Source organism: Notamacropus eugenii, chromosome 6, assembly GCF_028372415.1.
Source record: "Notamacropus eugenii isolate mMacEug1 chromosome 6, mMacEug1.pri_v2, whole genome shotgun sequence".
In the NCBI taxonomy this organism is placed as follows: domain Eukaryota; kingdom Metazoa; phylum Chordata; class Mammalia; order Diprotodontia; family Macropodidae; genus Notamacropus; species Notamacropus eugenii.
Window position 1 is genome coordinate 369952926 of NC_092877.1, and position 22378 is coordinate 369975303.

Below are 22378 nucleotides of genomic sequence, written 5' to 3' on the forward strand. Positions count from 1 at the left end.
TCAAAACAACTCTACAAAATAACTAATGCATCAGAATCCTTCCCCCCAACTCTTGTTTCCTCCCCAGATATCTCTGGTTGAAAAGGATTCTTATCATTTCATTCCAATAATTCTCATAATGCCTTGCATTGTCTGGAGTGTTCTCACAAAAAAAGAGAAACAACTCTGAAACCTATTTTATATATGTTTTCATTTCACTTTTGACCATCTAAAAAAGGAAGATAGGAGTATGCTGCCCCTATTTTACAGATGGCAAAACTAAGGCACAGAAATACAAATTCCTTACTTCTAATATTGATCGAGAAAACTGCATTTTTGAGACTAGAGTGAAGTTGGTGAAGTAAAGGAAAGGACTCACCTGAATGCTCCCAAATTTGCCCCCAAACAACTTTTAAATAACTCCAAAAAATGAATTCTGGTGCAACAGAGCCAACAAAATGACAATCCTAGACAACTTAGAAGTTCGACAGGAAAGGTTATATCTCACTGGGGTAAGAGTGGAGCACAGGCCATCCTCAGCAGACAAGTCAGCAGTTGCCCACAACCTGTTGCAAGCCAGCAGCAAGGACCAAGACTCCTGCACCAGACAGTCAACAGTGGGCAATGCTGGGTGCAAGTCCACAGAAGGCATTAATAACATCTGAATTGGCAGCAGTGTCTTCCAGAGCTCTCAGGGCACAGACAGTAAGGAGTTCTGACAACTACTAAGAAGGAAATTATAGAAGACTCTGCTGGCACTTGGAGTAGAACTTAAGTATAAAGTTAAAAGTCAAAAAACAGGATGAGAAAATGAGCAAACAACAACAGAAAAAAAGAACCTGACCAGAGAGTTGTTATGGTGACAGGAAAGATAAAAACAGAAACTCAGAAAAAGAAAGTAAAGTCAAAACAGCTACATGCAAAGCCCCAGAGAATTCTCAAGAGAATTGATCTCATTCTCAAAAAAAAAAAAAAAAAAAAAAAAAAGGAGAAAATTCAAGTAAGAGAGATAGAGGAAACACTGAGGAAAAGAATTGAAGATGATGCAAGAAAATCATAAAATAAGAATCAACAGCTTGGTAAATACTGAAGAAAATAACACCTCAAAAAACAAATTAGGCCAAATGTAAGAGGCACATAAATCTACTGAAGAGAAGAACTTCTTAGAAAACAGAATTGGCCAAATGGAAAAGGAGGTACCAAAGTTCACTGAAGAAAATAATTCCTTAAAAATTAGAAACAGCCAAATGGAAGCTAATGACTCCATGAGACATGGAGAAACAGTAAAGCAAAAATTTAAAAGTAGAAAAAAAGAAAATATGAAATATATCATTGGAGAAAAAAACTGACCTGAAAAATAGGTTGAACAGAGATAGTTAAGAATTATTGCCCTAAAAAAGCCTTATTATATTTCAAGAAATTGTCAAGGAAAACTGTCTTGATATCCTAGAATCAGAAGGCAAAAAAGAAATAGAAAGAACCCACTAATCACCTCCTAAAAGAGATCACAAAATGAAGACTTTCAGAAATATTGTAGCCAAATTCCAGAACTCCTAGGTCAGGGAGAAAATATCTCAAATAGCCAGAAAGAATTCAAACATCATGCAACTACTGTTAGGATTACACAGATTTAGCAGCTTTTACTTGAAAGGATCAGAGGGCTTGGAATATGATATTCCAGAGAGAGTTAGGATTACAACCAAGAATGATCTACCCAGAAAAACTATATAATCCTTCAGGAGAAAAAAAAATGGATATTCAAGGAAACAGGACTTTCAAGCATTCCTGATGAAAAGATCAGAGCTAAATACCATGATACTACTGCAAACTCCCTTTAGAGTACTGTACTAAAGTGGCTATTTCATCTATGGCTTGGGAATAAAAACTTTCTTGAAAAGGACAAGGAGAGCCCACCAAGATGATGTTAACACTAGGTTTTTCTCTCCCCTTCTCATAAGAAAATCTCTCTCACTCTTTCTGTTTCACAGTCTATGTATTGTGCCTTTTGCAAATAGTGGACCACAAAACCCACTGCTTCTTTCACACCTGAGGTTCCCAATGAACAAATGGGAAACCAGGTAAGATACTGAGAAGTTAGGAAACTCAGTTCACATTCCAGAATATACACAGGATTCATAACATTGATCTTTCACCACCCCCACCCCCACTCTCCATCACCAAGAGTATTGTTTGAGGGCTCAAGTATCTAATAACCTAGGGATAATCCCAAACCCTGTCTTAATTGAAATAATTTACCTGAGGTGCCTCTAGAACTTTAGAATTTGGCCAAGGATCCAAATCCTCTAAAGCTAATGCCTGGCACAGTGGGTACTTGACTATAAGCTTGAGGGTAAAAACTATCTATTACTTCTTTTTTGTATCTGCAATGCTTAGTATGGTATCAGGCATATAGTTGACATTTAATAAATGTTTACTGATTGATCATGAATGCTGGTAGACCCAAACCTCTATAGAGGTCTCATTCTTGACATTTAAAAACATATTTTTAAAGGGTTGAAACTACATCCTATTTCTAGTAGAATTTTGTTTGGATTCTTCCATAATATTTCTCGTTCTCTCTTGTGTTGTGGGCCAGCTGGTATATAGCTCCTATGCAATCAGCAATATGCAGAAAACCATGGAAGTGTTTGAACCTTTGATCACCCTTCATAAGAAGACAAAATAGTATTTTTATCTTTTTCTGCTTTACCTAATGCTGATAGATCATCTTTCCTTGGGAGATCCTAGATCCTGAGCTGGAAGAGAACATCTACACCATATAATCCAATTTTCTCACAGAAAGTGACTTGCCCAAATTCAAACAAGTAGCAAATGTCACAGCTGCTATTTGAACCCAGGTACTCTGATAGCAAAGTCAGTGCCTTGATCCAAGTCTCTGGGATGTCATCAAGTGTAGGTCCTTCAAGTATGCTATATAACAGAGGCACAAACTTTAATCTCTCTATAAGCCAGGAGAGAATCTTCATGAGTTGTCCAGGCAGATATATAGAGAAACATTTGTCCAAAATGATGGAAGGAAAGCCTAAGAGTACAGCATGGGAAGGGGAAAATATGGAAGAATACCATGATAAATCCCAAACAGGAATCATGAGAATGCACTGGGTGTCTCTGCTCCAGCTGAATTCCTTGAGAAGCATCACTCTCTTTTGGCAATTCTCAAAGAGCCCTTGGGATCTTCCTTCACAGAGTTGGAATGTACTCAGAGCCACTGTTAATAATGTCTTTTGAACATGATCCATGTACAATAATGTATAAAAGTCAACCTTAAACTTGTTAGGACTCCCTCCCCAATGACTTCCTTGAACATTAAAAATCAGTTTTTAGAGAATGAAAACTTTTCACATCCAACAAAAATGCATCCAGGGAGATAGTAAAAGCTGATTTGTGTTGGTTTGGCTGGGTGTGCTGGGGGGATTATCTGAAATGTTCACTTTTGGCCTGATGGCAAAGAGGAATTTTAGATATCTGACATCAGAGTTGCTTGTCCCTTGTTCAGTCTTCCAGTCTGAGCAAGTTATTGTCATAAATCATGTGAGGAAGAGCTTCCTGATGATCAGAACTAGCCAGGGGATAGCTCTCTTGTGTAGCAGAGGGAGGAACTTTATTTGAAAAACAAAAGATCCATAAAAATTAAATAAAAAAAGAAATGGTTGGTTCAGTACCTCCCAGAGAACATGAGACTTTCTTATACATTTTTGCTCTTTGTTCACTTTACAGCATTGCTGGGAACTGTCATGGTGAATTAAAAAGGAAACCTTTTTGGGCTTTTTTCCATCCTCTCTTATTTCTCCCTCTCATCTCGCAAACTATGATGTTCATAAAAATGGAATGTTAGATATAGAGGGGAACTCAGAATTCAACTCCCTGATTTTGTAAATGTGAAGGTTAAATGTCAGAGGGGGAAGTACATAGCTTAAAATAGTCAGCTAGTTAAGGTCTTGACTCCCTGGCCAGTCCTTCACCACCTGGCTGCTATCTGCCTACCAATTAGCCTCCATTTCTGGTAGAGCTGGACAGATGGGGATGAGGTGAAGGTCACTTTCTGACCTGACTCTGAATGTTCGTACAAATATAAAATGTCACACAATTACAAGACACTTTTTGCACAAATAAAGTCAAAGCTAAGTAAGTGGAAAAATATCAATTGCTCATGGGTAGGCTGAGCCAATATAATAAAAATGACCTAAATTCTACCGAAATTAATTTATTTATTTAGTGCCATACCAATTAAACTATCAGATAATTACTTTCTAGAGATGGATAAAATAATATAGAAATTCATCTGGAAGAACAAAAGTCCAGAATATCAAGGGACTAATGGAAAAAAAATGCTTGGGAAGGTGGCCTAAGGCTACCAGATCTCAAATTGTATTATAAAGCAGCAATTATCAAAACCACTTAATACTGTCTAAGAAACAGAAGGGCAGACAAGTGGAATATGCTAGGTACTCAAGACACAGTAGGCAATGAAAATAGCACTCTCCTGTTTGATAAACCCAAGGACCCCAGGTTCTGGGATAAGAACTCAGTGTTCGACAAAAATTGCTGAGAAAACTAGGCATAGACCCATGCCTGACATACTACACCAGAGTAAAGTCCAAATGAGTACACAATCTAGGTATAAAGATTGATACCATGGACAAACTGGAGGAGCAAGGAATAGTGTATTTATCAGATTTATGGAGAAGGGAAGAATTTTTGACTAAAGAAGACATAGAAAGTTTTATGAAGTACAAGATGGATAATTTTGATTACATTAAACTGAAAAGTTTTTGCACAACCAAACCCAGTGCAATCAAAATTTGGAGGGATGTAGAAAACTGGCAGAGTTTTTACAGCTAATCTCATGGATAAATGCCTCATTTTTAGAATATATAGAGTACTGAGTCAAATTTACAAAAATACAAGTCATTCCCCAATTGATAAATGGTCAAAAGATATGAACAGGCAATTTTCAGAGGAAGAAATTAAAGATATCTATAGTCATATGAAAAAATGCTCTAAATCACTTTTGGTTAGAGAGATGCAAATCAAAACAACTCTGAGGTACCACATCACACCTATCCCATTGGTTAACATGACAGAACATGTTAGATGATGATAAATGTTGGAAAGGATGTGGGAGAGTTGGAACACTAATTCATTGTTGGTGGAGCTGTTAGCTCATCCAACCATTCTGGAGAACAACTTGGAACTATACCCAAAGGGCTATAAAAATGTGCATACCCTTTGACCCAGCAATATCGTTGCTAGGACTATATCCCCAAGAGATCATAAAAATGAGGAAGTGTCCCACATGTACAAAAATATTTATAGCAGCACTCTTTGTAGTGGCCAAGAACTGGAAATCAAGGGGATGCCCATCAATTGGGGAATGACTGAATAAATTATGGTATACGAATATAATGGAATACTGTTGTGCTGTAAGAAATGATGAACAAGAAGACTTCAGAGAGGCCTGGAAAGAGTTATATGATCTGATGCTGAGTGAAAGGAGCAGAGCCAGGAGAATTTTGTGCACAGCAACAAGCACAGTGTGTGAGTTTTTTCTGGTAGACTTGGATCTTCATAGCAATGCAGTGACTTAAAAAAAAAATTCCCAATGATCTAAGGCAAAATGCCTTCCACATCCAGAGAAAGAACTATAGAATTCAATCGCAGAATGTAGCATATCATTTTTAGAATGTGTTTAATGTTTTGGCTTGTTAAATGATTTCTCCCATTTATTTTAGTTCTTCTACACAGCATGACTGTAGTGAAAATGTATTCAATAGGAATGTATGTGTAGATCCTATATAGAATTGCATGCTGTCTTGGGGAGGGAGGAGGGTAGTAGGGGTTATGTAGGGGGGAAAAAATCTAAGTTTTGTGGTAGTGATTGTAGAATACTAAAAACAAAATTAATATAAAAATATAAAATGTCAAGAGTTTTAGAGGGTCCTTAAGATCACCTAGTCCAGCCATATCTTTTGAGGAAACTGAGGCCCACTTGAGGAAACAAATGACTTGGTTCTGAGTTCCCTTAAAAAGCTCAACTCAAGTGCCAGGAGGGCTTTGCTGAGTGCCTTCATCAGTGCTCTCTCCCAAATTACTCTGTCTCTACCAATAGAAGTCCTCAAGGACAGAGCCTTTACATTTGTCTTTCCATTCCTAGGGCCTGGCAGAGTAAAAACTTAATAAAAACTTTTCAATTGACCTGACTTCTCCAGTCTCACAAAGTTAGTAAGCAGCAAAGTCTAAATCCTAACTGAGATGTCCTGATCCCACATCCAAGGCTCTTTCCATTACACTATACTGCCTCCCAACAACCATTTCAGGAGCAGTTAGGGCCTTGTGCTGACTGTTGGTACTTTAACCTCCATGATTCTACTTCCATCTATCCAAGTGTAGAAATGTCAGCCAACCTCAGAGCAGTTCACATACAAGGCATTGAACTTGGATGTGCTCTTCACACATAAATAATTATTTCTAAACCTGGGATTTGTCTGCATACCGTGTTTTACTTTTGCCTGAAGACTTTCATCAGAGTAAAACAGTGAGTTTAGGCTTGAGTTTTGCCATTTTAGTTCCAGGTTTTTGATGCATTAGAAGTCAGGGCCTGGAATTGAAAAACTCACTGTGTTTTATGAAAAGTGACACAATTGCTCAGCAAAGCATGATATACAAATATTGGCACGATGCTTCATGGTTAAGACCATGAAAAGTTCTGCTCCGAGGAATCCCAACGATAATCTGAAGTTGGGAAACAGATATAGAAATGACAGAGGGCTGGCCCAGGTTTTTCTTCATGGGGCCTCCTGTCCGTCCAAAAAGGAAGTTTAAATTCACAGCTCATGTACCAGAACAATGGCATGTTTAGAGATGCTATCAATTCATTAACTTATGAACAACATGAATGTGATTCTCATATAAATGTAACAGAACTGAAAACCAGAGGAAAGGGGCTACTGAGGTCAAATACTACCTAGAAGAATGACCTCTACAAAATAACTGAACAGTGGTCTTCTAGACTTTGCCTAAAGACTTCCAATGGGAGACAAATGCCTAACTACCATGAAGGGTTTTTCCTGAAAGCAAGCTAAAATTTGTCTCTTATCTGTCCCCTGGGACCAATGAGAACATTCCTATACCATCTTTCTTCAAATATTTAAAGCCAGCTATCAAGGACACCTCTCCAAGTCCACCCCAAGTTCCTTCAATTGACCCTCATGAGGCATGAACTTGAGACCATCCACCACCTTGGTTGTTCTCATCTGTATAGTCTTCTTGATGTCATGGTCCTCTTCCAAGAATGAAGTACAAACCACACAACCTGTGAGTGCCCTTCCTAAAATGTGACACCCCAGACACAAGACTCCAATCATCAAGATGCTTGAAATGATTTTGAAATTTGACATTGATGACCCTGGGGACTATATAAACACAACACCTTTTTCCATCTTTATCTGTGTTTTTTTATGGTTATTTTTTTTAAGTCAAAGAGCAGAAAGTATGCCCAAGTATTGGAGTATAGGCAGATTTTCTGATTTCCTCAGTTCCTTGACTTTGAATCAGTTGCACCAGAGACGAACAGACTAAGTGATCGATCAGAGATTCACTGAGGCAAGACTGTGACCAGATCTGATATTCCCTGCAGCTAAATTGATGCTTGGAAGTCTCTTTGGATTTCCTCCAGCAGAGGCTGGATGACCACTTGTTGGCTATGTTACTGCTGGGGTGCCTTCACATTTGGCTTGGATTAGATGGTTACCAAGGTTCCTGCCAACTCTATGATTCAGGGGTGACTTAAAAGCATGTAGTAAGCTCTAAATAGAGCCTACTTGATTTGACTCCACTAGTTCTATGGATTACCTGAATATTCTTTTCTTCAGATCTTTTTAGGTTTCATTGCTTGCACTTACATAACCTGCCCTTTCCCCTCCTCCAATCAAATGCCATGATTACCCAACACCTATTCTGTCTCTCAGCTTTGTCTGCTGGCATCTATATAGCACAGCTTTTCAGTTCAAATTCTGAGTATTTTAAAGACATGAAATATGTTCTGGTGGATGAAAGACATTTTCAAAATTGAAAAAAAAAAGCTACATAACAAGGCGATTTTCTTTTTTCAGATTGACAGGCTGATCTTTTCACTGAGTATTAGGGGTTCCAGATGCAGGATGTAGTAGCTGTAGAGTTAAGTATATTACCCCCCTGACCTTTCTCTTTCTGAACCTGGGATTCTCAACATTTAGCTCAGAAATGGTGTGATTCGTTCCTGCTTCTCTCAGACCAGTAGATTTCTGGCTCCATCCCTCACCCTGAAGTCAGTCTGTGTTTAAAAGCATCCTGGCATTGTAAGTGCTCAGAACGTTCTGCTGCTATCTCTGGGTATCTGTCAGTAAAGCTATGAAGGGACCTAGGTCAAATTTCAGTCTTTACTCCTGATAATGAGTACAGGGGCATCACTGCCATCATGCAAAGGAATTTATGAAGCCACCTGCTTCAGCATGATGCTGTCCTGGGTGTTCTACAAGGATGTGAACACTGAACGTTCCCTGTCTCTGAGGGACCTACACTTAAGAGACAGGCAAAGATGTAGACAAATGAGCTAGTAAATTTATCTACATAGAGGTAATAGTTGCTCTCATTTTCAGGGACCCTAAAAACTTGCAAAGCTCTTTCCTTGGCAGACAACATGGTACAGGGGAGGAATCTCTGAGGACAAGGTTTCAATCCTACCTCCTGATGTTTACTATCTGTGTGTGACCTTGGGCAAATCACTTGATTCTGTTTCCTCCTTTTTAATAGGAGAAAGGGCAGACTTTCCATCTCTAGATCTATTGTCCATTGAGTAAGATAATGTACTTATTATCAGACCCGTTTCATAGATGAGGGAACTGAGGCTCTGAAATGTCAGTTGGCTTGCCCATGAGCCCACATCCTATTAAATGTTTGAGGAACCATTTGAACATAAGATTCCTGAGTTCAAGCACAGGTTTTTCTACAAGGCAGTTTGGTGGTACAATGTCTAGAGCATTGAGTCTGGAGTCAGGAAGACAAGTTCAAATTAAGACAAAAGGAAGGTAGTAATGTCACCAACCTCCCAGGATTGTTGTGAAGATCAAATGGAATACTTAAAGAAAAAAAAAGTGCTTAGCACAAGGCCTGGCATGTTTTTGGTGGTTACTTAATGTTTGTTTTTCCTCCTCCCCCTTCTACTTCACCAAAACCACCTTTCACCACTCACTAAATGAACTATTTATTATTTTCAAATAAAGAAGTTCATTTGAGAATTAAGTGGAGGAAGGAGAACTCCTGGAGCCCTAAAATTATAGTTAAGAGTTGACCTTCACATAATACCTTAACACATTATCCTTCAATAATCCTGTGAGCTAGGTCCTATTAGTAACCCCATTTTACATGAAGTTCACACGGATTAAATGACTTGTCTGGGTCAAAGAGTTCATTTGAGGTCATATTTGAGCCTGAGTCTTCATGACTCCACATTTAGCATGGTAGGTAACAGGCAATGGGTGCACCTAGGGGAAGTATTTCCTCTGAACTGACTACTTTTTAATACTCTGTAAATCTGTACTTCCAATTCAGGAAGGCAACGGACTCAACTGAATGCTTGGTGCAAGATTGAAGATCATGTGTAAAATTCCAATGGGATGAGAATAGTAGGAAGTGATCCATGGATTGGACCAAAGAGGTATTGGATCAGTCTATCTGAGAGAAGGTGAGTGATCAAGCAAAGTGGGGGACAGAGCAGGGATGAAGGAAAAAATGAGAAAATGAAGAAATGACATAGCTTGGAGGTCTTGAGTTACAAATGTTGAAATGGAGGCAAGTTCTTAGAACATTGGTATGACCATAAAAAGCTGGCTAGTCCTAAAGATCAACGAGCATACTGGGGTTGTTGTGACATTACTGAGTTGTATGCTACTGAGAAAGACATTTCACATCAGGAGATGGAAAGGGAACAAAATATTATAATGAAATAAAATATTATATGAATGGATTATCAATGTCAATATTCCTGGGGGGAAGAGCTCCCTATCTGACAACAACTGCTGGAAATCTGTTAGGCAGAAATTAGAGTTAGCTCTGTATCTTTTGCTACACAGAACAATAAACTAAAAATGAGGACATTATTTGATATTCAAGTTGATACCATAAAATAATTAGAAAAGTACGTTCCATAATTTTGACTAGGGGAGAATTCTTAACTAAACAAGGGATAGAGGAGATTGAAGAAGACAATTTCAATAATATGAAACTGAAAAATGTTTACGTAAAAACAAAACCAATGAAGGTAACATAAGGGAAGGTGAAAATGGGGGAGGGAAAAATCTTTGCTTCAAATACTCTCCTAAGTGTCTGATATCCAAGATATACAGGGAATTAATGAATATATATATGTACGTAAGAGCAACAGACATTTACCAGTGGTCTTAGTACTCAAAGAGCATGAACAGTTTTCAGAAAAAGAATTGTTAACTATCAATGACTGAATGAAAGATTGTTCTGAATCCTTAATATTAAGAAAAAGGTAAAATCAAAGCCTCTCATTACCTTGCTAATTAATTAGCATTGGATTAGATGACCTCCCTCCTAGCTCCAAGTGATTGGGCAACTAGGCAGTACAGTGGATAGGGTACTGGGTCTAGAGTCAGGAAGATTCATCTTCCTGAGTTCAAATCCTGCCTCAGACACTTATTAGCTGTGTGACCCTGGGCAAGTCACTTCACCCTGTTTGCCTCAGTTTCCTCCTCTGTAAAATGAGCTGGAGAAGGAAATGGCAAACCACTCCAGTATCCATGCCAAGAAAATCCCAAATGGGGTCACAAAGTGCTGAAAACTACAGAAATGACTGAGAAACAACAAAAATCAAAACAACTCTGAGGTCTCACCTTACACCCAAGAGTTGGGTATATATGACAAAAGATGACAGTAGTCTTTCTAAGAGAGGCTGGGGGAAAGAAAAGTATGACAGTAAGTTGTTGTTAGAGTTCTGAATTTGTTTGGCTATTCGTGAAAGCAATCTGGAATAATTATGATAAGGAGAGCTAACACGTGCCAAGAACTTTACAATTATTATCTCATTTGATTTTCACCAACAACTCTGGGAGGATGTGCTATTATGATTCTTAGTTTACAGATGAGGAAACTGAGGCAGACAGAGGTTTAAGGGATTTGCACAGGATTACTCACCCCATAAATTTATGAGGCTGGACACATGCACATACACACACATATATGTATACACACAGTGACACTGGAGAGAACAAAAACCAAAACGAAACAATGTTGTGTACTTCTAGGGATCAGCCTCAGCTTGGGAGAAGATTAAGGACCTTGAGGGCCTCTTGCCCTTCTGTGAAGTGGTAGTAGCCTCTTGTCATGGAACAAGGAAGAATTCTAAGCCAAACAAGGGCTAGACTTGGATATTTCAGCAGAGTTCTTGGTTTTTCTCTTTTTCATTCTTTGTTACAAGGGATATCTCATGGAGAAGGCACAGATTGTAGGACTTAGGGCATGCAAACATGAAAGGTATCAAGAACAATCCAAAACAAAGCCCAAAGAAAATGAGAGTATACATACTCTTCCTTGTCCACTTTTTCTCGGAGCTTCTTTAGTTGTTTATTTTGGCCAAACATCAGGTTTTTTAGGATATTCTCAAAGTATTCATCTTCTTTGTAGTTCAGCTAAATGAAGTAGAGAAAATATTGCTTTTGGTTAGAAACCCAACAGCAATACCTTGCTTTTAGGTTATTTTCATATGTTATTAAGTAATATATGCATCTCTTCTGGTAAAGAAGGAATATTTTCTCAAATTCTATGAATTGCCAATAAACATTAAATTTCTATTTAAAATGACCGAAGTAGGACTTGGTTTTGCCCATATCACACAGAGGTCACATAGACTTGTCACAGAAGAATCATTGATGGATTATATATGAATGACAATAAAAGAAAAAAATTCAGGCACATCTCCAATTAAGCAAGACCTAGAAGCTTCTACCTTATCAGAACTTATTCAGAATACTAACAGGGAAGACAGTTCATTTAGAGGAGTCGTGAGTCACATGGAAAGTAGATTTCTGAGAGGGAAAGCAGAGAAAATGATGATTCAGAGAAATGGGACGATTGATTGAGATCCATTAATTTCGTAACTATGCAAATAGTTACAAGTACATAAATATCAGAGAGATGATACTATGCCATAATTTTTATTTATGTTTTGAAAGGTTAGGTCATAGATTGTGGCTTATGTGCAGCGACACTCTCATTTTGAGGTAGACTAGTTTGTTTCCAAATGGGCTCATCCATCCTGCTAAATACTATAAGGATGATTCAACCCAACTGAAATATCAACACACTTAAAACCATGGGAACCAAACAATGAGAATGTAGTAGGAGTATCTATGAGATATTTAAGATGGTGATCTTGGCCTTGAGGAATTCCCAAGTGCAAAGGTTCACAGACTTGGAGCTAGGAGGGACCTCAGAGGTCATCTAAGCCAATGCTCATTCATTATCAAGGTAGTGAGTACTCAAAGAGACAATTCCACCTCAACAGGACAGAGCTGATCTTGTCTCTAATCTTAATAGCTTTGAATGATCTAAAGTATTTCTTTGCATTTAGGCAAATCATTATACCCACTGTAAAAAAAAAATCCATCTTCAATGCACGCTTTAAAAATGTTTTGTCACCATATATCCTTCAAATTAATTCCCATATACCATGTTTCAGTGTGCTATATAGGATATGGAAAGCTGGTGTAAAATCCTAGTTTTGCTGTATGAAATTCATTTATTTCTGCAATAATGATACTGTCCTCAGTACATACACTGATTTCAAACTGTACTTTGCATTCTTTTAATGCTTTGAAGTTCTCTCCAGTATTTGGGTTTTGGCTCAAACAAGTGGTTCTTGAACTTCCTTCATTGTGTTTTTCTGTCACCCCAATCTGACAGCTACTGTGACCCTGCAACCTCCACCTTCCATACCATCTGTCCACTAGAAAACAAAACAGAAACAACTCATTTACGAGGAAATATCTGTCCTCCATGGTAGGAAATGTCTTTTTCTACTACAACCAATTTAAAAGCTATAAATCTAGTTTCTAATTATACATAAGGTAAAAGAGATTTGGGGATTTATCTCTGTTCATCAGTAATGAAACTGAATGATAATAATAACCTTTCATTGTTTCCAAATGTCTGTAGGCACGTCCAAGTTGAAATAGATGAAAGAGCCAATATTCTCATTTACTTGGATAGATCAGTTCCAATGCACCCTTCTAAAAATTCTTTCAGTAAAAATATCCTCTTTTTCTTGATGTTCTTAGTCATAGCTGACTCTTCATGACCCCATTTGGGATTTTCTTGCCAAAGATACTGGAGTGGTTTGCCTTTGCTTTCTTCAGCTCATTTTCCAGATGAGGAAACTGAGGCCAACTGAGCAAAGTGACTTGCCCAGGGTCACACAGTTAGTAAGTGTCTGAAGCCAGATTTGAACTCACAAAAATTTCTTCTTAACTCCAAGACCAGCATTCTGTGCACTATGGTATCACCTAGGTGTCCGTAAAAATATTCCCTAGGCTGTGGCAATGAGAAAATTAAAAGATACCATAAGGATATAGAACTGGATAAATTTAGGAAATACTGGGCTTTTATAGGCCTTAGTAATTTTGAGTCAAGGATGTGGAATGGTAAGCTGAGATGGAAAAGCCTTCAGGACCCCAGCCTCTTCCTCTGCCTCTAGGGTGAGACTTACTTTGGGATAGCCAGTAATGGCAAGAGTCGGGGGGACCACAGTGGAGGAAAGGTCTGAGTTCTGACCTGGGAGGTGAAAAGGCCATTCCCTACCTCCTCCCATCTCTGCCTTCTCTCTCTTGTTAACTTAGCTGTCAAACAAGTAAATGGGGGGAGAGGAGACAGAAAGAGGAAAGGGAAAGGGAGGTAAGGGAGAAAGAAGAAGAGAAAGAAGATAGACAGTAAAGAGAAGAAAGAGGAGAGAGAAGAGAGAAAGATCAGAGAGAGAAAATGAGAGGGAGAAACAGTAAACAAAGGGAGAGAAAGGAAAGAGAAGGTGAGAGAAAGAGGAAAGAGAAGGGAAGGAGAGGAAGAGGGGAAGAGGGGAAGAGGGAGTGAGAGAAACAGGGAGAGTCAGGTGGGGGGTGGGGGGAGGGAGATAGGCAGATGAAGGTTTCCTAGGCGATAGGCCCTTAAACTCCTTGAGGGTAGGAATGGTTTCATTCTATGTCTTTGTACCCTCAGTTCCCAGCATAGTTCCAGTTCCATAATTGGCATTTAATAAATGATTGTTGAACTGAATTGCATTAAAAAAGCCAAAGAGATCCTAAGCAGTATAGTCCTTGATTTTCTGTTTTTAAATTTCATTAATTTATTTTTTCAAAAAATAAACATTTAAGCATCTATTTATTTTCTCTCTCTCCCTTCAAAAAAAAAAAGGAAAAATAAAGGGACTGATGAAGGACTTATTTTAGCTGATAAAGTGTGAGTACACGGACTACCGGCTTGATTACACTTTTAGATGTTTTCTCCCTTAGGAGTGAGAATTTTGTTCACAATTGACCAGAATAAATTCTGGATTCTTTGCTCCCTCATTTTGGGCTTCACTGTTGGGGAAGAATGGATATTTTAAGTAGAGACAGTCTATGTGTCCACTCTCCCTCTGAAATTTCTTAAATTCCCTGTGGAGCTAATTTATTTTCACTCATCCTCATGTAGTGAGATGCAGTGTGTGTGTGTGTGTGTGTGTGTGTGTGTGTGTGTGTGTGTGTGTGTGTGTGTGTGTGTGTGCGCGCGTGTGCGTGCGTGCGTGCGTGTGCGTGAGTGTGAATGTGAATGTAGACTTCATTGAAGATAGAACCTCAAAAACATCCTCAGAAGATGAGAGGAGCCTTGGGAAATAGAATGTTTGTAGGAGAGGAAATGAGCTCCAAAACTGTATTTGGAAAAGTAAAGTAATACACCCTGACATCAGCCATCTAAGGGAGGAGACAGGGAAGGAAGAGATCCTAGGGGTTTTAGGCATGAATGACCTTTACTTGGGGGGGGGCCACTCATGATGATGCAAAACTCCCTGCTAAGGACTTGGAATCTCTTAGCTCTTTCAAATTCCCCTCTTTTTCTCTCATTATTCTTCAGTTACCGATCTGGTTAGAGGCTGAAATAATGTTAAACGTGACTGGGGCTAGAACCCGTGCTGGTAAGATCCCAGCTTGAACAATGAACCATCTCATAGACACAGTTTTTAACTTGGTATCATTAGTTTCCAAAGGTGAGTCTGGTGATTGTGACTGAACTCTCTCTTCTTTGGCCACAGCCCTGATTTGGCTCTTCATCACCTTAGTTCTGACTGTTAACTGATATTCCTGCTCTACTTTACTCCTCTGATCCACATCCACAGAGCTGCCAAAATAACCTTCCAGAGAGGAATAAGTCTGGCCATGACATTGTCTTAGTGAAATGACTCCCTATTTTCCCTAAAATAAAGCACAAATATCGAAGCTTAGAGTTTAAGACACTTTAATCCAGGTCCTTTGGAAGGTTTCCTCACACTATCCCTAGGACACAGTCTAGGTTTTAGTCATTCTGGAGTACCACACTTTTGCATGTCTGTGCACAAACTTGATCATCTCCACCGAGCCCTTTCTGGAATGCATGGCCTCCACATCTCTGATTCAGAGAACATACATTTGTTGAAATCAGGATTGTTTCCTTTCTGTCTCTGTCCTTAGACTCTAGTATAGTGCTTAGGAGAGAGTATTGTTGTTAAGTTGTTTCAGTCATGTCCAACTCTTGTGACCTCATTTGGGGTTTTCTTGCAAAGAGACTGGAGTGGTTTGCCATTTCCTTCTCCAGTAGGCCATAACAGTTGCTTACCAAATGTTTGTTGGCTTGAATTAAACATTTTTAAAAAACTGATTGTGTAGTTCAGTGATTTCATTGGTCTAGGGAGAGCCAGTGAGGAAAGTTCCTTTAAGAATATAGATCAGGACAATGCCTTGCACTTTCTTGGGGCCCTGAGAAGTCAGATGATGAGGTTAATAAAGCCATTGTGTTGAGGGCAGGAAGAAAACATTTAAAAGAGAACATAACAACATATAAATTGTATGATGCCAATATGCCCCCAAATCCCACAGTAAATGCAGTTCAACCAGCGCTGAGCATCATGTGCCCATTCCCTTACAAACTTACCTCACTGTACTCTTTGTTTAGTTTATCATTATTTGTAATGATGTCATCAGGATAGCCAATCCTTTCCTTAATTGCCTTGGCCTAGAAAAATGAGAAGATTCAATTTGGAAATTGACTGGAAAAAACTGAAATAAAAATCACAAGGAACTGGAGAAATTTTATTTACAAAAAAAACCCAACAAAACAACAAATAGAACCTCTTGATACCTATGTACTCGCAAGTAAGAAGGAGCCCCGTCAATCGTAGGCTCCCAGAGTACACTAAAAAATCCCATTTTCCAAAAATCCAAAGGGTACGAAAGCAAGGTTGGTGCTTAATTTTTACAAGGCCTTTCTCATGTGGTGCAGCTTTCCCAAGAAATTTACCAGAAATGAAAATTGACAAGCACCGCTGCCTATATGTGTCTGCATTTTATGAAACTGTTTTTCTACAGAAAGGTTCTCACTTATGTATTATGTGAGGGCTGATGGTGTGGGCTGCCATTCCAGCTGCCCATAATCATCTTTCTGCTACATTAATCTGGCTGAGAAAACAGAAAGTGTTTGCAGGCTTAGGGTAGATGCTCTTGGTACAATGCTAGAGGTGCCATGCCAACTTTACAGTTTTATATCATCAACCCAGTTATTTTTCAAGACAATCCACGTAGATTATGGGGCCTCAGCCCCTTCAAGGTTGAGGGAATAACATTGTTTAACTGAATGGAAAAGATGAGTGGTCCTTCAGTACATCTGCCGGCTCACCTTGCCTACCTATTAAATACATGCCATTCCTATGTGCTCTACCAATGACAGGTTATTGCCACACTGACCTGAAAACTTCAGTTTGAGTTTCACATCTGTCTACATGTGGAATTAATTTTCCAAAGAAGTTATAAATGCAACTATTCGTTTGCATGTTGCAGCTTTGTAATGAATTACCTTTGTTTCCCTCAATCCCAAAGAATGAAGCTTCACAACTATTATAGAAGGGATTTTGTCACCTCAGCCCCAATGTCAATAACTATGGGACTGTAGCAGGAGATGGTCACAACACGGCCATGTTGGGGAGTGGGTTTTGTCGAAATTGAGGCTAATTATTTCTATAGTAATTTCCTTTTCTCCCTTGGGTCATAAAAGGAAATGCCACTAGTTTGGCATTCCTCATAATTTAGAATAGAACTGATCTTTGCTACAGATTTGGCCAATTAAAACTATTTCTTATCAACATGAACTCTTATTAATCTTATCCCAAAATGTCCCAATCCCAGAGAACACAACAGAGATCAATAGGGGATAGTGACGCTGTTTATTAACTTACCACTTAGAAAATTGGTCTGAATGGGTCTCATTTATAGTTAATTACTTAGACAATGGGTAAGCTAATTGTGTAGGTGGAATCCAAAGTCTCTTTATCCAATTCTGCAACTACAGGTTGCACATATACACACAGACATATATACATGTATCATATACATGTACATGTCTTATATATAACGTGTGTGTGCGTGTGAGTTCGTCCTTCATCACCAAAGACCATGCCATCAGAGAATAATGACATCACTTGCACTTGACTTTGTTTTGAGCGAGGGAGGGCTACATATAATGTATACTTATATTTAATAGGCGCATAGTTAATTACATAATACACAGACATAGTACATACCATACATATACATGAATAACATGTTTTTACTTTATATGTACTATGTATAGTTCATAATGTGCAGTTAAGTATATATGTCTATGCGTATTATATTTATGCACATATTATATGCAATAATATAATATATGCATGTATCAATATACTCATAATTGACAACATACATCCCCACATAGGTAAGCTCCTTGAGGGCAAGCAGAGTTTGTCTCATTTGTAGCCTCAGTGCCTTAGCATAGTGACTGGTAAATAGCAGGTGCTTAATAAATGCTTTTTGATGCAATGATTAATTGCTATATGGTTCAATTTGTGATTTCATCAATGTAAAGAATTCCTAGTGTGAAAGCTCCCTCCACCACTGCAATTTACTTTTACTTTGTAGGATGAGAAATGTGCCTTAGGTCCTGAGAAGTTAGGAGGTGATGTGGTAAGGCAGAAAGAATGATAGATTCATCATGAGGGGACCTGAGCTCACACTGGCTCTTGCCTTCAGGCAAGTCTAACCTTTCTGGGCTTTTTCCCACATGTAAAATGTGGGAGTTGGGCTAGGAGAGAGAAAATGTTCAATCAGTCATTTTTCAGCTGTGTCCAACTCTTCCTGACCCCATTTGGTTTTCCTGGCAAGGATACTAGAGTGGTTTGCCATTTCCTTCTCCAGTTCATTTTACAGATGAGGGAACTGAGGCAAACAAGGTTAAGTGTCCAGGGTCACACAGCTAGTAGGTGCATCTTCCTGACTCCAGTTTGACCCTCTATTTACTGTAGCACCACTTAGCTGCCCCAGAGCAGCAATGTGGTACAGTGGAAAAGAACAGGCTTAAGAATGAGAAGATCTGGGATCAAATCCTTCCTTATTAGGTATCTTTATTACCTATGTGAACTTGGGTAAATCACTTAAAGTCCCTGGGCCTCAGTTTCCTCATCTGTAACATTAAGGGGTTGGAATAACCAAGCTTTATTATCTATGTTCCTGTGAAACCATGGGGGAGGACCCAAACAAAGGTAGCCCTCTACCCACCATGCCAGGCTGTCTCTCTGTACAGTATGTATACAACATAATAATAACAGTAACTGCAATAAGTGATGCATGCCATGCTTTAAAGCTTACAAATTTGCTTCCAACAATTCCCTGAGGTAGGTGATGATATACCCATTTTACTGGTGAAGAAGTGATGTGATTTTTAACCATGCATTTCCTGTTTTTAAGAACTAGAACTTCATTTTTCTTTGCTAAGACATGGCACAAGGCTCATCTGCACGTGGCTTTCCATCCTCTCACTGCAGTTTTGTCGACCACTTCAGGATCAACATAGAACATGCAAGCTGTGAGCATGGATTGAAGTTTCTAGAGGAATTGCAAGGGACCAAATCAACTGTGATCAGGTCAACAGTCTTCACATCCTTAACCACATTGTATACAACTGGGCCTTTTCAATCTTTTACTTGCTTTGAATAAAAAAAAAATATATGAGAAGTTTAAAAATGAACTCTTGGAATGGTCTATGACTTATCAATGGTTACAGTGACAAAAAAATCACTAAAAAGTATGAGGCCCATAGGAAAAGTGCCATCAAGGAGCATATACAGGCAGGCTAGCATTTGCAGGAATGCTCCTTTTTCATGCTCTGATCCTTGACTGTGATGCTTTTCTTGTTGCTTTATGCCCGTGCTCCCACCCCTTCTCTTGTGGGAAAGCCCTAATTTTGCCTCTACCTTCTCTTCAGCTTTCTTTTTAGTCTCAGCATCCATCCAAGGAAGGTCATATAAAGTCTTAATGAAAACTTCTCGAATCTGCGAGATCAGATCTTCTACCTGAAACAAACCAAATGCAAGGGGAAGGAAGAGGGTCAGTTCATTCTTTAAAGAGGTTCCCAGGCTCCCAGAGAATCAGGAGCTCAGTGGGGATACATAGTAACTCAGTGTTTAACCTTGTGGCAAAATGACACTATCTAAAGAAAGAGTAAAAATCAAAATCTCCATTTGCAAGGTAGTTTACTGCAGTTTCTACTAGCATCATGGCAGATGTCCAGAAATAAAAGCGTGCTTGGGACTGAGGATGGCAGAGCTTTCCTTGGGACTGTGGATGACAAGTGTGCTTCAAACCTTTAGTTTTTTGTTTTGTTTTGCTTTGTTTTGTACTGGTGGGGCCCCAGATCTGTGATTTCATCAGCATCCGTGTAAGGAACACTCTGAGCATGCTTCAATGATTGTGCAAAAGAAAATGCTTGAAAACAAACAATAAAGGAACAAAAACCTAAGAGCTGACTGTGGGCCAGTAATTGAATGTCCCTGGATCTCAGCTCTTTCATTTGTAAAATGACGAAAGCAGAGAAGGTGGCCTTGTCACTTTCAGCTCTAGAACCATTATTCTGTGAGTCAAAGTGTTCTATTATTGTTGCAACAAGATCTAAACAATTCTTAGAAAATAGCAAAGACTCAGAATGATGTGGCCACCAGAAGGGCTGTTATTGATTGCTGAAGTTGGAAGAAAGGGGGGAAAAGCAGTGAAAGAAAAAAATTGCCATGAAGAGAAAAGCACCAGTCATGAGTTACTGTCCAGCAATTTCTGTTGTGCCAGACTCTTTGTGATCCTATTTGAGGTTTGCCATTTTCTTCTTTGGCCCATTTTATAGATAAGAAAACAGGCAAACAGGCTTAAGTGACTTGCCCAGGGTCACACAGATAGTTAGTGTTTGAAGCCAGACTGGAACTCAAGTCTTTGAACTCCAGACCTGTCACTATACACTCTACCACCTAGCTTCCTGACACAAAAGATAGTGTACTGAAGATTTGAAAAGAGTTAATTAATTTTAATTAATTTTTAGTTTTCATCATTTACTTCCACAATACTTTGAGTTTCAATTTTTGTCCCCTTCTCTCCCCTCCCCCGCCCCAAGATGGCATGCATTTTGATTACCCCTTCCTCCAATCTGCCCTCCTTTCTATGCCCTGCACCCGCTTCTCTTATCTCCATCCTCTTTATTTTCTTGTAGAGTAATATAGATTTCTATACCCCATTGCCGGTATATATTGTGTCCCAGTTGCATGTAAAAACAATTTTTAACACTCAATTTTAAAACTTTTGAGTTCCAAGTTCTCTCCCTTTTTCCCTCCCCACTCATGCTCAAAGAAAGTAAGCAACTGGATATAGGTTATGCATGTGTAGTCATGCAAAACACTTTCATAACAGTCGTGTTGTGAAAGACTAACTATTTCCCTCCATCTTCCACCCATTTATTCTCTTCTTTCTTTTGACTTTGTCTCTCAAAGCGTTTGCTTCTGACTACCCCTTCCCCCAACCTTCCCTCCCTTCTATCTCCCCTCTCCTATCTCCTTCCCCCCTACTTTCCTGTAGGGTAAAATAGATTTCCATACCCAAATGAGTGCGTATGTTATTCCCTCCTTAAGCCAAATCCAAAGAGAGTTCACTCATTCCCTCTCACCTCTTTCCTCTTCCCCTCCAACATAAAAGCTTTGAACATAGTATTTTTTACTGATGTGACTGACTTGGAGCATGCTTGAGCTCCTGATACTCTTGGAGCAAAAGTAAGCTTGTCAGACAGATGTTCATCACACTTTAAACATCCACCCAGAAACATGTCTTTGTTTTTTTTTTTTTGCTTGTTTTTAAGGGCATGATGGCTTCTGATAAACATGTTCACATATTGAGGAGGCAAATGACAGAAATTCCCAAATTGTGCAAAAATACTGCAATACAATTTTGCACCATGTCTCACATCACAAAAAGTTAAAATTTATCCGAGGTGTAAATAAAACACTTCAATGAGAGCTATCTTAATTTAAACTCTTTTGAAAATCTATGGGCTAGACTTAGAAAAATGGACTTTTGGTTAAAGATATATAAAGTAATAAAAGTATGGTTTTATGATGAAGAATCAAGGAACATATATACTTACATATATGTATATGTATATGTATGATATATATACATACATACACATATATCTCAAAATCCTTGGAACTTAATGCCAAATTATGTAAAACAAGTAGCAAAAAGGCAGATATATTGCAAATTCAAAATATTTTATAAAGATATAAAAAACAAGTTTTATTATAAAAAATTGATAATTCAACTCATTATCTTACATTATTTTAAAATCAGTATATTTATTGTTTCATTTATTTTGATTTACTCCAAGGAATTCACACACCCCTTCATGCAAACAGAGTCCTGGAGAAACTGGGGCTATTTTGAATTATCCTGGAAAATGCTTTAATTGAATCAGACATCTTGGTAGCCTCTGACAGGTTGTCAGCTTCCTGAAAAACCAGGGATGCTATGGAGGCCACATTCTTTTGGCTGTGTTATTCTTTCAAACACTGCCACTTTAAAGTTATAAAGACATATGACCAGATGAGGCTGAAGAAATAATATTTTTCCCATTTTTCTATATGTAATTAATTTCTCCTGACAAGTTTTTCATGTTTTAAATGCTTTAAAAAAGCATTAGCAATTGAGAAACCCAAGTTATATAGGTTTTATGCTGATTTAAAAAAAATTAAAAA

The 22378-nt window shown here is 38.5% G+C and overlaps 1 protein-coding gene across 4 annotated transcripts in view; it reads right to left on the bottom strand.

Moving 5' to 3' along the window:
• MME (membrane metalloendopeptidase) overlaps positions 1–22378 on the bottom strand; it is a 130232-nt gene that overhangs the window by 35307 nt on the left and 72547 nt on the right. For all 4 annotated transcript variants that reach the window (XM_072618674.1, XM_072618675.1, XM_072618676.1 and 1 more), the window contains 3 exons: positions 19565–19663; positions 16216–16296; positions 11587–11690 (listed from right to left, as the gene is read on the bottom strand). In XM_072618674.1, coding sequence (XP_072474775.1) covers positions 11587–11690; positions 16216–16296; positions 19565–19663 — 284 coding nt within the window. The remainder of the gene's footprint in view (positions 1–11586; positions 11691–16215; positions 16297–19564; positions 19664–22378) is intronic.